The sequence below is a fragment of the Rhincodon typus genome, chromosome 31 (genome assembly GCF_021869965.1).
Source record: "Rhincodon typus isolate 14 chromosome 31, sRhiTyp1.1, whole genome shotgun sequence".
In the NCBI taxonomy this organism is placed as follows: Eukaryota; Metazoa; Chordata; class Chondrichthyes; order Orectolobiformes; family Rhincodontidae; genus Rhincodon; species Rhincodon typus.
The window spans coordinates 33,883,103-33,897,247 of record NC_063362.1 but is presented as its reverse complement, the minus strand read 5'-3'; the positions used below and the strand labels follow the sequence as shown (position 1 = coordinate 33,897,247).

The 14,145-nt window shown below is 42.6% G+C and overlaps 2 protein-coding genes across 3 annotated transcripts in view; one reads left to right on the top strand and one right to left on the bottom strand.

The window, feature by feature from the left end:
- Positions 1–14,145, top strand: part of LOC109916956 (proproteinase E-like) — a 202,709-nt gene that overhangs the window by 51,092 nt on the left and 137,472 nt on the right. The window lies entirely within an intron of this gene.
- Positions 1–14,145, bottom strand: part of hspg2 (heparan sulfate proteoglycan 2) — a 523,628-nt gene that overhangs the window by 433,813 nt on the left and 75,670 nt on the right. The window contains exons 6-13 of the mRNA XM_048614908.1: positions 13,277–13,428; positions 12,030–12,159; positions 9,610–9,761; positions 9,297–9,423; positions 6,447–6,598; positions 6,134–6,260; positions 4,460–4,608; positions 2,403–2,529 (exon numbers count right to left, since the gene is read on the bottom strand). Coding sequence (XP_048470865.1) covers positions 2,403–2,529; positions 4,460–4,608; positions 6,134–6,260; positions 6,447–6,598; positions 9,297–9,423; positions 9,610–9,761; positions 12,030–12,159; positions 13,277–13,428 — 1,116 coding nt within the window. The remainder of the gene's footprint in view (positions 1–2,402; positions 2,530–4,459; positions 4,609–6,133; positions 6,261–6,446; positions 6,599–9,296; positions 9,424–9,609; positions 9,762–12,029; positions 12,160–13,276; positions 13,429–14,145) is intronic.

Below are 14,145 nucleotides of genomic sequence, written 5' to 3'. Positions count from 1 at the left end.
CTGGTAGCTCGTTCCATACACACGCAACCCTCTGCATGAAAAAGTTGTCCCTCAGATTTCTTTTACATCTTTCCCCTCCCACCTTAAACCTATGCCCTCCAGTTTTGGATTCCCCTACCCTGAGAAAAAGACTTTGGCTATTCACCCTGTCCATGCCTCTCAAGATTTTTCAAACCTCTATAAGGCCACCCCTCAGATTCTGATGCTCCAGTGAAAAAAGCTCCAGCCTTTTCAGCCTTTCCCTGTAGCTCATCTGGACCTGGGGATCTGTCCACTTTTTAAAGCTGGCAAAACCTCCAATACTTCCTCACTCCCTCTGTCAAACTGCTCAAGAACCTCACAGTCCCTCTTCTCAAATTCTGTACCTTCCTGTTCCTTTTCCAAAGTGAGGATAGATGTGAAGCACTTGTTTCACACCCTACCAATGTCCTCCAGCTTCATGCACAGATTGCCCCCTTATACGTTAATCCTTTAATGGCAGAATTTAAACCTCCATCCAGATACCACATCAACAGACCACATTCATCCAAACAGTCTTTACATTCAGTCATTTTTTTTGTTCATTCACAGGATGTGGGCATCACTGGCTAGGCCAGCATTTATTGCCCATCCTTAATTGTCCAGAGGACAGTTAAGAGTCAACCACGTTGCTGTAGTCCTGTAGTCATATGTAGGTCGGACCAGGTGAACTACTCACCACAGAATTCCAAGCCTCTGACCTGCTCTTGTTGCTACAATATTCACTTCTCAAAAATAAAGGGGAGTTTATGGAGTAGAAGCAGTTGATTTTTTTCTTTCATTCAAGGTGATTATATTTATGCAATCGATTCTTTAGTGTAAAACTCGAAATAGAGAACTGATGAAATCTTTGCCACCTTTTAACATTAGGTTAACTGATATATAGTTATGACCACATCCTCCATTAATTATCTTAGATTCTACAATAAATTCTGTTTTCCAGCATTCCCCATTCAGGGAATGGGTGCTGTCGGTTAATCAAAAATCACTGTTAATGGGGGCTGCGGCAAGGGGGGGAGGCAGCTGAGTATTCGAGCCCCTGAGAGCAACGCGGCAATACAGTTAAATTTTTTTTTGTTAGTGACATGATGCAGTGATTGCAAGGTCCTTGTACTATTCAGTATGCTACTTCACCTGGGAAAATCTTCATTCTTTATTACCTGATCCACTGGCCAAAACTTTCCTTGCTTTTTATTGGCCTGTATGAGGTATGGAAGTATCAAAAATAATAGGGTCCAGGGGAGTAACAAACAGAAGCCTTCCACCATGCTGAACAAACTGACCAATAAACCATGGATGACACTGCATCAAAAGCCTTCACTTCATATACTGGACTAGTACCACAATTAAAAAGTTACAAAGCAACAGTGCCTGTTTTGGGATTGTGCAGTCTGGTAAAAACAGGCCTACAAGTCAGCCTTGGCGATAGCAAGGACTGCAGATGCTGGAGTCAGAATCGATACTGTGTGGAGCTGGAGGAACACAGCAGGTCAGGCAGTGTCAGAGGAACAGGAAGTTTTGGGCCCAGGACTGATGAAGTGTCGAGTCCACTCCCTTGCTCCTCTGATGCTGCCCGACCTGCTGTGTTCCTCCAGCTCCACACCGTGTTGACCATAAGTTCAGCCTTCTCTGGTACATCAGTATCAGACTCTTGGACCAACAGCAATCACTGGTCAGAGTGTGAGCCCTCTCTTGTGTTTTGCTTACTGGTCACGCAAGATCTGCTGCCAGGGTCTGTCTGAGGGAAGGGGATGTCAGGGTAGTATCTATCAGTGATCTAATGCTGCAGCTCCCTATGACTAAAGATTGGCACCATGACCTTCAGACTGACTTTAAACAAATATTGAACTGTTGGGGAAATTCAGTTGCTCGGAGCACTGAATCTTTCTGCAGGCACTATGACCAAAACTGACCTAATAAATTTAATAATTTCAAAGTAAAAACTCTTAAGAACATATTTTGGCAGATTTAGAATCTGTTATTATTACAGACTATTTTTAAAGGATACATTTTTGAACTCACAAAGTGACTCCTTTTTTAAAAAAATAATTACGCTCTGAGAAATTCTGATTGCTAGAAAATGGTCGTTGGTGTAGTGCTAGATAACACAATGTCTAATATGATGTTAGAAGGCTTGTTCTCTAGCATTGAGGCCACTGAAGTTACAGAGGCGTTTTTGTTTTTTTATATGAGATGTGGGCGTCCTTGACTTGTTTGCATTTGTTGCCAATCCCCAGTCGCCTTTGAGAAGGTGGTGGCGAGCTGATGTTTTGAAATGCTGCAGTCTAATACAAGAAACCATTGGCCCAGAGCAATAAAGCAAACAGACATAAAGAAAATAAAAGATGGTTAAAAGGTCAAATACTTGAATGTATGTTACATACAGGTGGAAGGAGTGATTGAGACAGAGAATTTGACCTCTCGCATTCCATAGACGTTTTCAGCGCGGCAGATGTAATCCCCAGTGTCAGCAGGACTCACACGAAGGATGCGTAGCACATGGCCCTGTACCTATTGCATCAAGAGGAAAATCACAGTTTCTTTTACTCACTCTCCTCAAGGCTGCTTTCAGCATTCACAGATTCACTCATAACCTCAAAGGTTTTGCCTGAAGAATGAACATTGAGACCTGAAAGATTTTCCAGCTTATGTTGCCATTCCTTAGAGCCACTGAAACTAAATAGAGATGTGTACCTAGGGTCAGACAGAGGTTAGATCCCATGCCAAATGGTGAAGTAGCAAAATGGATAGGAATCCTTCTTCAACACTTTTGCTTTATTCGTTCATGGGATGAGGGCATCATTGGCTGGGCAAGCATTTGTTGCCCATTCCTAATTGTTAAGAGTCAACCATATTGTTGTGCGTCTGGAGTCACACGTATGCTAGAGCAGGTAAGGATGGCAGTTTCCCTCCCTAAAGGACATTAGTGAACCAGATGGGTTTTTCCCAACAATCAACAATGGTTTCACGGTCATCATTAGAGTCCTAATTCCTGACTTTTTATTAAATTCAAATTCCACCATCTGCCATAGCAGGATTTGAACCCTGGGTCCCTAATACCACTAGGCCACTGCCTCCCCTAATTTTCAGATTTCAGTTTTGATATGAGCAAAAGCAAAGGACTATGAATGGTGGATATGTTGGAAACAGAAAAAGCTGGAAAAACTCAGAAGGTCTGGCAGCACTCATTGGCATTTTGAGTCTATCTTGAAGAGTTATGCTGCACTTGAAACATTAAGCCTGCTTCATTCTCCACAGATGCTATCAGGACTGCTGCATTTCTCCACAACTTTCTGATCTTTATATCAGCTTTGTATATGCTTCTTATCTTGATCTTAATCCATTGTCCCAGTTGTCCCTTTTTATACTCTCGAGTAAACAAGAAACAGATTAACAAACTGACAGCTCCTTAAAGGGGAAATAGACCTGTGGGATAGTTTACATCCCCTGAGCAGGTAGATGAGACCTCATTTTAACATCTCACTTAAAAACAGCAAATCTGACTGTGCAGTCCTCCACCAGTATTTCCCTTATGGTGGAGGTTCAAACTAAAGGGATGCGCAGGCTAGGTGGGTTAGCCATGGGAAATGCAGGGTTACAGGGATAGAATAGGGGGTTGGGTCTGGGTTGGATGTTCTTTGGAGTGTCAGTGTGGACACAATGGGCCAAATGGCCTGTTTTTACGTTGTAGGGTTTATATGAAATCTGCCATCCTTATCCGATCTGGCCTACATATGACTCCAGAGGCACAGCAGTGTAGTTTATTCTGAGGTTTCTAAGTAAGACTCATTTCAAGGGCAGTTAAAGGGTGGGGACAAATGCTGGCCTTGCTACTAATGCCCACATCCCATGTAAGTATAAAAAATATCTATAATATTAATGTCAAATTTATTGTTCTGGTTGAAATTAAATCTGATACTTGTCAGATTTTGCAACAAGCAAGGACTCAGCACCCTCCCCGCCCCCCCAGTTAATTTTGTTCCATTCACCACAGGCACTTGATACCAAGGTTAGAAATTTGATGAGAACATTGAAGAAAAACTGAAAGCAAATGCACATCTGACAATGGCTACTTGGTTTTCGTGTGTGTTGTGTTTCTGGCAGCAAATTCAGCCAGAAATACTTTCTGCCAGCTGACCTCCACCACTTGAAATTAGATTGAGCTAATGATACAGGTCATTAAATGCGGGACTGGGATAAGATGTTCACTGAGGCTTAACAGAGAGAGGGAAGTGACAGGTAGGTCAGGAGTCACTGTGAATGGAGAGGTCCCAGCTACAGATCCGTGCACAGGCAACTGAGTTGACGCTCTCAGAGCAACTTTAATCTAACACGCCCGCGACCTTAGTGTGGACTTGAATAACTCACACACACTTATGTCCAGGTAAAATAATTCCTCATTAAAAGGAAATTCAAGGGCTGCTCCACCTGTGTCACCTACCTGGTGATTGGTTGTTAGAGAGCCGGCTGCCCTGTACCATGTGACCCTGGGCTGTGGTTGACCTGCAACCTGACAGTGCAACTGCAGCATTTCTCCTTCCCTCACTGTGGTGGGGGTTGGCTGAACCAACACGGTGGGGGCATTTCTTGCTGTGGGGAGAGTGGAGACAAGAGTGAGGCAAACAGATCAGAAGTGGTCATTACAGATGCTGTTAAGTATCGAATCCCACCCTTGTTAGGATTCTCTTCGATAGTTTCTGGAAAGGCTTAAATATTTCAATTGAATTTTTACCTGTGATCATCTAGCAAAATGTACTGAGCAGAATCCTTTGTGTAAAGTGAATTAATTTTAGCCTGGCTCAGCAGTACCTGCCTAGCCTCAGAAACAGTGCCAAGATTAGGAATTGCAGTACAGTTAAGCACATAAATTAAGGAGATATTTCAGTGCTGCGCTGGGGGAGCACTGCAAGGTGATTATTGAATAATGATGACACATTAAGAGAAGTTAGTAAAGCATATGAGCTTCATAAATAGAGGTATTGAGTAGAAAGGCAGCAGAGATGTTATAATGCACCTTCATAAAACACTGTTTAGACAACAACTAGACTGTTGTGTCCAGTTCTGGAAGGATCTAAGGGTTTTGAGATGATGCTGAGGAGATTTATTAGGAATGGGAGGGACCTTTAGCTGCAAAGTGAGGTTGGAGGAGGTGAGATTGTTCTCCTTGAAGCACAGGAATTCAGGAGAGATTAAACAGAAGTGTGCAAGATTATGAGGAGTTTTGAGAAGGAGGAGTTTAGGAATTCCACAGTGTGAGGACTGAATTACTGAAATCATGGTCAACAGTGGGCCAAGGGAAGGGCACTGTGATTTTCCATTTTGTTCTCTCAGTAGCACTGCAACCTTGCCAGCTATTTTTCAAATGCTCTGGGTATTGTGTATCCCGCTCCATCAACACAATCCCATTCATTGTAAACTGCTAATGTTAACATTTGGCCAAAACGATATGTTACATTCTGAATTACTGATCCTCATTTGTCATTTGTGCCCACTGTAGCACGCCCTGGAATATCAATTAAGCTCATTGGGTATTCAATGCCTTGAGGGAAAGCCAAAACAGCACCACCTCCTCACTTGACTTTATGCTGTCCCAGACGGAGCTTTGTCCATTCAGTAGCATCTACTGTAAGTTTGTTCTCAACCTATCTGGCTAAGCCCCAATTAAATTCTCCCAATGCTCACACATTGGAATCTTATTAACTATCTTCTGGAATCCCAGATGAGCAATATTCTTTGGACAGCTCTCCTTAACAATTTCTGTTACCTACTTGAAACATCAGGAGCAATTAGAGAGGGAGAAACCTGATGATTATGCTCATTAACCTTTTCTGAGAGTAGTATTGGACATGCAAAATGTACAATGCTCATTAACATTTTCTCCTGATTAACGAAAGGCTACTGACTCAGCGTTAACACTATCTATCTATAATAATCTTGGCATCCAGAACTCTACTGGTTATAAAGCTGCTCGTTCACTGCATTTACACAGCACTTCTCATAGAATACTTGCCACTCAACTACAGTCAAAATCTAGGCTGAAAGGTGAAGCAGATAGATATTAAATGGATAAAAGATGGTGCAAATCAAATAATGTGAAGAATGCTGGGTTACATACAGGTGGAAGGAAGCACCAAAACGGAGAATTTGACCTCCTGTGTTCCGTAGATGTTTTCCGCGCGGCAGATGTAATCACCAACATCAGCTGGCCTCATACGGAGGATACGTAGCACACGGCCCTGTACCTACAGCATTAACAGGAAAATCACAGTCTCTGTTACTCACTCTCCCTCAGGCTGCTTTCAGCATTCAGAAAGATACAGAGCGGCAGATTCCCCCTGACATTTCATCCATGGTTAGAAATTTGAAGAACGGTAAAGGAAAACATGAAAAGCAAATGGACAATGGCCAATCTGGAAGCTGTCTCCTACCTGGTGGTTGGATGTTAGAGAGCCAGCCGACCTGTGCCATGTGATCCTGGGCTCCGGTTGACCTGTGACCTGGCAATGTAACTCCAGCATATCCCCCTCCCTTACTGAGCTGGGAGAGGGATGAACCATCACTGTTGGGGCTGTTCCTTGCGCTGTAGGGAGAGACCAGAATGAGCCAAATCGATCAGAAGTGGACAAGACTGATCCTGTTATTTATCCTAGATTTATTTCTTGCCTTGGTATTCACTTCAATAACTTGTGTACATTTTTAAAATATGTCAATGAACTCTTCATGTGTAGCCATCTGGGGCAATGGTTTGGGCAAAGTTACCATTTCAGTGCTGTACTGGTGGAGCCTGCATTGGCATTATTGAGTAACGATACATTGCTCATTGATGACTGTGATGGTTCCAAATCACGGACACCATGCAAAGTAAATTTTCAGATATTGAACTCCTCTTTGCATTTTTTGGTTACTTTCTTTGTCCTTATTGCTGATTTCTAAAAACCTTCCCTACCAGGGTATTTTTCACTGGAGGTGCACACTGACACTGCGACAATGCATGGAGGACCTATTATCGGGGGAGATCAGAACAGCAAGGAAAACGGAAAAATCTTCTACCAGCGTGTAAATAGCAAGCAAAGCAAGAAGCAGGACAAAGGAAGTGATAAATATTTGGAGGTGCACATCAGGGGTAGAATATTTAATAAGTACATTGTGTTGGGATTTATTAAGGAAAAGAATACTGATTCAATATCAGTAGATACAGATATGGTAGAGGTAATGGACAGGGTGAAAATTGATAGGCAGTATTTATTAGAAAGGCTGGCTATGCTTTGGGTGGATTAGTTGCCAGGTCCAGATGGCTTGTGCGTGAAGTGGGGGTGGTGATCACAGAAGCACTTGTGATCATCCAAACTTTCTTAGACACTGGGGGCAAGTGACAGAGAATGGAAGACTGGCAAATGTGACTTGCTCATTCAAGAAAGGCTGTAAGTGGCTGGTAATATTTAGTAGGAAAAGAATCAGCAGGCACAAAAACAGAAATTGCTGGAAAGGCTCAGTAGGTCTGGCAGCATTTGTGAAGAGAAAATCAGAGTTAATGTTTCTCGTCTGGTGACTGGTTTGACGGAAGGGTCACCGGACCCAAAACATTAATTCTGATTTCTCTTCACAGATGCTGCCAGACCTGCTGAGCTTTTCCAGCAATTCCTATTTTTTGTGCATACTCTACAAGGTCTAGCTGGCTGACCTCATTAAAACAAAAAACTGCAGATTTTGGAAATCTGCGATTGTAGTGATTCTATTGTCTTGTCTTGTTTACTTTGTTCTTATTAGAGAGGACCCATTCACCCATTTTGCATCTCTTTTTCTCTTTCACCATCATCAATATCCCCTTTGTCTTACTCCTCTTCCACTTCTGTCAAATGTATAAAGAAACATCATTTTTTAACACCTTTGTGTTGTGAAGAAGTCATACTGGTCTTGAAACATTAACTCTGTTCCTCTCTCCATAGATGTTAAGCTTCCCCAGCATTCTCTGCTTTTATTCCAATGTTCATTAACATTTTCTCCGGATTAAAATTTGGTTAACTAACCCATATTGTTGATGCTATCTTCCAATGATAATTGCAGCATCTAAAGCTCTCTTGGTTATGAGGCTGCTCTACATTCCCAGTGCTGGAGGTCACTGCAGTTGCAGAGCATAGAAACATAGAAAATAGGAGCAGGAATAGGCTATTCAGCCATTCAATATGATCATGGCTGATCATCCAACTCAGTTCCTTGTTCCCGCTTTCTCCTCATACCCTTCGATCTCTTTAGCTCTAAGAAAAATATCTAACTCCATGAAAACATTCAGTGTTTTGGCCTTAACTGCTTTCTGTGGCAGAGAATTCCACAAACTTGTCGCTCTCTGGGTGAAGATATTTCTCCTCATCTCAATCCTAAATGGTCTATTCAATGTCCTTAGACTGTGACCCCTGGTTCTAGACTCCCCGGTCATCAGGAACATCCTTCATGCATTTACCGATTCTAATCCTATGAATGTTTCACATGTTTCAATGAGATCACCTCTCATTCTTCCAAATTCTAGTGACTATAATCCCAACTGAACAAGTCTCTTAATTTGTCAGGGTTATCTCCCAGGAATAAGTTAGCAAACCTTTGTTGCACTCCCTCAATCACCAGAACATCGTTCCTCGGATAAAGAGACCAAACCTGCATGCAGTACTCCAGGTATGGTCTCACCAAGGCTGTGTAGTACAATTGCAGCAAGACATCCGTGCTCCTGTACTCAAATCATCTCACTATGAAGGGTAATATCCCATTTGCCTTCTTCACCACCTATTAGACCTGCATGCTTACTTTTAGTGACTGGGGTACAAGGACACCCAATTCTTGTTGCACCTTACCCTTTCCCAATCTATCGCCATTCAGTTAATAATCCACCTTCCTTTTTTGGCTACCAATGTGGATAACCTCAAATGCATCCACATTATACTTCTTCTTCTGGAATGCATTTGCCCATTCACTCAACCTATCCCATTCACAGGGAAGCATCTCTCACAGCTCACCCTCCCACCCAGCTTTGTATCATCTGCAAACCTGGAAATGTTGCGTTTAGTTCTGTCATTTAAATCGTTAATACATATTGTGAATACTGGAGTTTAACACTGATCCCTGTGGTATCCCACCAGCCACTGACTGCCACTCAGAAAATAACCTGTATATTCCTGCTGTTTGTTTCCTGTCTGCTAACCAGTCCTCTATCCATGTGTAGTATAATATCCATTAATAGATAAAAGATAGCAGAACTGAAATAATGTGAAGAATGCTGGGTTACATACAGGTGGAAGGAAGCACCAAAACGGAGAATTTGACCTCCTGTGTTCCGTAGATGTTTTCCGCGCGGCAAATATAATCGCCAACATCAGCTGGCCTCATACGGAGGATACGTAGCACACGGCCCTGTACCTACAGCATTAACAGGAAAATCACAGTCTCTGTTACTCACTCTTCCCCAGGCTGCTTTCAGCATTCAGAAAGATACAGAGCGGCAGATTCCCCCTGACATTTCATTCATGGTTAGAAATTTGAAGAACGGTAAAGGAAAACAAGAAAAGCAAATGGACAATGGCCAATCTGGAAGCTGTCTCCTACCTGGTGATTGGATGTTAAAGAGCCAGCCGACCTGTGCCATGTGATCCTGGGCTCTGGTTGACCTGTGACCTGGCAATGTAACTCCAGCATATCCCCCTCCCTTACTGAGCTGGGGGAGGGGTGAACCAACACTGTGGGGGCTGTTCCTTGATCTGTGGGGAGAGACCAGAATGAGCCAAATCGATCAGAAGTGGATAAGACAGATCCTGTTATTTACTGAATTTAATTCTTGCCCTGATATTCACTTCAATAACCTATGTACATTTTTAAAACATTCAAATTGACTTTTCATGTGTGGCCATCTGGAGCAAAGTCCATAATTTCCATTTAAGTGACCAGGTGCTATCTTGGATCTGTTGGTTACTCTCTAGCTTCTGAACCAGGGCTGCAATAAGGAATCCTAATCATGAGTTGACACAATATCAAGGTTGAGAGTTGAACACTATTTTGAGGGAACGCTGCATTGATATTATTGAATTATGATGTTTTGCTGGTTACCTCACAATGCAGTAAAAAATCCAGCCAACGTTGGAAATGAAAAAGAAATAACCATTCAATCTTGATATGAAAGAACCTAAGATACAGAAGAAATTGGCCTGACAATACCCCAAGGAGGTTACAATACTCAATAAGGTCATGGCTACCTAAACCACATTTTCCAATTCTATCCCCACATTTGTATCCAGAGCAGAGTGGTCCAAGGGGTGGAGCCCAAATTGCCATGCAGTCAAAGGATAAAAATAGAGGACAAAGAAGAAAGGCTAGGGGCCCTCTTTGAAATAGCATCCTTTGGAATCAGGGACCTGCAGGAAGTGGATTGGTCTTGTGAAATCAGATCCAATCAGGCTGCAGTTAACCTAGTCTAACTGGGTTAACTTTAGTTTTCAAATGAGTTTTGGCACAAATTGTTGCAGAAACACAGCAGCTCTGGCAGTATCTATGGGAAGAAAGCAGAGCTAACGTTTTGAGTCTGATGACTCTTCATCAGAACCAAATCATTTGGCATGTTGAATTTGTTGTGAATTCCTGAGGTTCTCAGCTTCTGCGACATTGTCACCAAACTTAAGACAGATTATGCTCAGTCATCTCCACCAAGTCATCATTATAGATTTAACATAAAATAGACTCATGCACTGATCCTTGTGGAACCCTATTAGTTGTACCTGCCATTTTGTAAATAGTCCATTTATTCCCACACACTGTTTCCATGCATTAATCAATCCTAAATCCATATTAATATATTACCATAGGCCTTAGCCCTCCATTACATCCACTTGTGTGGCATCTTATTGAATGCCTTTTGACAATCCAAATATGCTGCATCAACCAGTTTCCCTTTGTTTTCCCTGCTAACTATATCTTCAAGAACCTCTCATAGATTGTCAAATAGAATCGCATTTCTGTAAACCCATGCTGACTCCACTAATTATCATGATTTTCTAAGTGCCCTCAAATCACATTGCTAATGATAAATTCTAGCTTTCCCCTATATTACGGATGTCAGGCTAAATGGTCAACAATTCCTTGCTTTATCTCTCCTTCCTTTTTTTGACGAGTAGGTATTGACCCATGTTCCAGAGTCTAGAGAATTGAAACAGACAGTTTAATGTATACAAAACTTGACATTCCTAATGCTTCCTTTTGAGAGGTGGTGATGAACATTCAATCCACTGTCAGCAGAGATACTCCTGCCATTGCCGACAGCATGAAAAACCTGTACATGCCCAGCAAGTCTTTTTAGTGTCTTCCTTTTGTCCCTATAATAACCAAGCCCCACAGACTTGTTCTTCACCTTAAATCATAGGCACCAATCCAAAGCACAAATATTCTGCTGTAAAACTCTTTTAGGACATGACACGATCATTTAAATGCATTGTTTTTCTTCTTTCTTTGCTAAGGAGTTCACATTATTATTACAGTGCAGGAGGAGACTATTTGGCCCACAGTGCCTGCACCAGATGTTGTAGGATGATCTTTGAAAGAGAGATGAGGAGAATGAGTGGCTAGAAGAGCAATAATTGCTGGGGTCACCAATGGGAGTGGGGGAACTGAGTACAAGGTCCCCTTTTCTCAGATTAGCCAAGACTAGATGTAGAGGACCTAACCTTAACAAGTGGTAGAAACAAAAGTAGGCCTTTCAGCCTCTTGAGCCTGTTCTGTCATTTAGTGAGATCATGGTTGATCTCCCATCACCCTGTTGCTAATGACAGCATCAAGTATGCTTCTCTGATGTTAACCATGTTTTAAGGTGACTAGGTCCTGTTTCCCTAATATGGGAGACCTAAATAATATTGTTTTTAGACAATATATTAATCTTCAACTCTCAGCTGTGGTTCAGAGTGGACACAAGAATAAACCAAATGGAAATAAAGTGAATCAAAGTGCAAGTCAGATGCTAACAGAATGACTGGATTACATACGGGATGAAGTGGAAGTGACCGATACGGAGAACTTGACCTCTCGTGCTCCATATTTATTTTCTGCACGGCAGATGTAATCCCCGATGTCAGCAGGAGTCATGTGACGGATGCGCAACACAGGGCCCTGTATCTAGAGCATTAACAGGAAATTTACAGTCTTGAGTACTCACGCTCTCCCTGGCTACTTTTAATATTGACAAACACAATGACTATCATATTTCACAGCTGCTGCACTGTAAAGAAGAAGGGCTGACTTTTGCTGGAGAATGGAAAACAAGACTCAAAAGGAACATCGAGCTGGCATTCGTGATCCACAAGACCATCCAGTGATGAGCCAGGGAGGATGCACAGCTATGGACTTTGGGTGAAGACTCATGCTGAGTATACTTCCAATGCCCCTCCAAATTGTGGATTCAGAGGTAAAGATACAGGTTATAGTACCAGCTTGATATTGACACCAACTGTATGATCACAGGGTTAACGTTTGGGTGTTCAAGGTGATTTCACGCAGTGCTTTGATGCATCCCCTGCTTCACAGCAGTTAAACATTTTGTTGGTCAGAGCCTGCTCACACAAAGACAGTCACTGTGAACTGAAGTTACCCAAGCCCTAGTTGCTGGCTCGAGCCGTTTTGAACTGGTTCAGCTCGGAGGGATGACATAAACAGGAAATCCTTACTTGGAGGACAAACAAGGAGGTAACCCTAAAGCTGTCTTTGGAGTCAGCATACAGTGGAAAGACATGGCACTTGGATGAGCTATGAACCAATAAGAACAAGGCACCACGGTTTGGGAAGATAAGGAAAACGGATAAAAATGAAGGATTTTGGTGAGTCATCAGCAAACTTTGCAAAGTCGTGGACTTGGGCTTTCGGAGAGGACCCCAAGATCTGGGAAAAAATGCCTGGCCAGCATGAACTTCTACTCTTGGGTATTAGCTTTTATTTTAGTTGACCGTTCCGGGAACATCAAACTTAGTGGGTGTATGGTAGGATTTTAGCCTTGTAATGAACAGAATGCTTGCTGTTAACCTTTTCCTAATCAAACTGCATGTCTGTTTTAACTAAACCAATAAAAGGTAGTGGTTAGTTGATACAGACTTGACCCTTGGTCTCTTTGTGCCGTGCCGATAACTGTTGTCGAGGGAGGTAACCAACCAACAAATTGTTCGCACACTAACTAATCTCATCTATAAATATTTCCGTATAGAAGGATAACCAGCATTGATCTAGCACTACCTGCACCTACCTCGTGATTGGCTGAGAGACTGCCAGCGACCCTGTACCATGTGATCCTGGGTTTTGGGTATCCTGTGGCCTGGCAGTGTAACTCTAGCATCTCTCCCTCACCTACTGAGGTAGGTGAAGGCTGAATCCGCACTATTGGGGCAGTCCCCTGGGCTGTGGAGAGCAGAAAAGGGTTTTAAAATGAGACAAACAGATCAAAAGATCATCACAGGTTTTATTCCTGAAAGTAACTTTTTGCACTGGAAACATTCAATGCAACAATTAGTGTTAAACTGAACGATGGAACAAAATTATTGAGCTACACTGTCACTCGGTTTAGAAAATTGAGAAATTAGGAATTTCTTCTGTATAATACAAAAGGTTAAAGGAAGAAATTGTATCAGCATCGCAAGTTTTGATGGGAATAAAGGGATGAACAATTTCAACAGGCCGATCAGTGAGTAACTATTGACAGGACAAGGTCACCACCTCAGAAATCCAGGAGTTGCGAACCAACTCTCGTGCTCTCCACCTATCCTCTCCTCTATCCATCTTCTATCCGCCTCCCACTCTCTCCCTATTTATTTCAGAATCCCCTTCCCCTCCCCCTTTTCTGATGACGGGTCTAGGCCCGAAACGTCAGCCTCTCTGCTCCTATGATGCTGCTTGGCCTGCTGTGTTCATCCAGCCCTGCACCTTGTTGTCTCGGATTCTCCAGCATCTGCAGTTCCTACTATCTCTGATTCAATTTTAACCCCACTGCGAAGCCTCTTCTACGGATGCCTAGCCTGAAGAAGTTACCCTCCTCCCTCCGGACAAACCTCAAGGGATCTCTCTCCCACTACAACTCTCTCGTAATCTCTTCGGCCCTGAAACTGCTCGACCACGTCC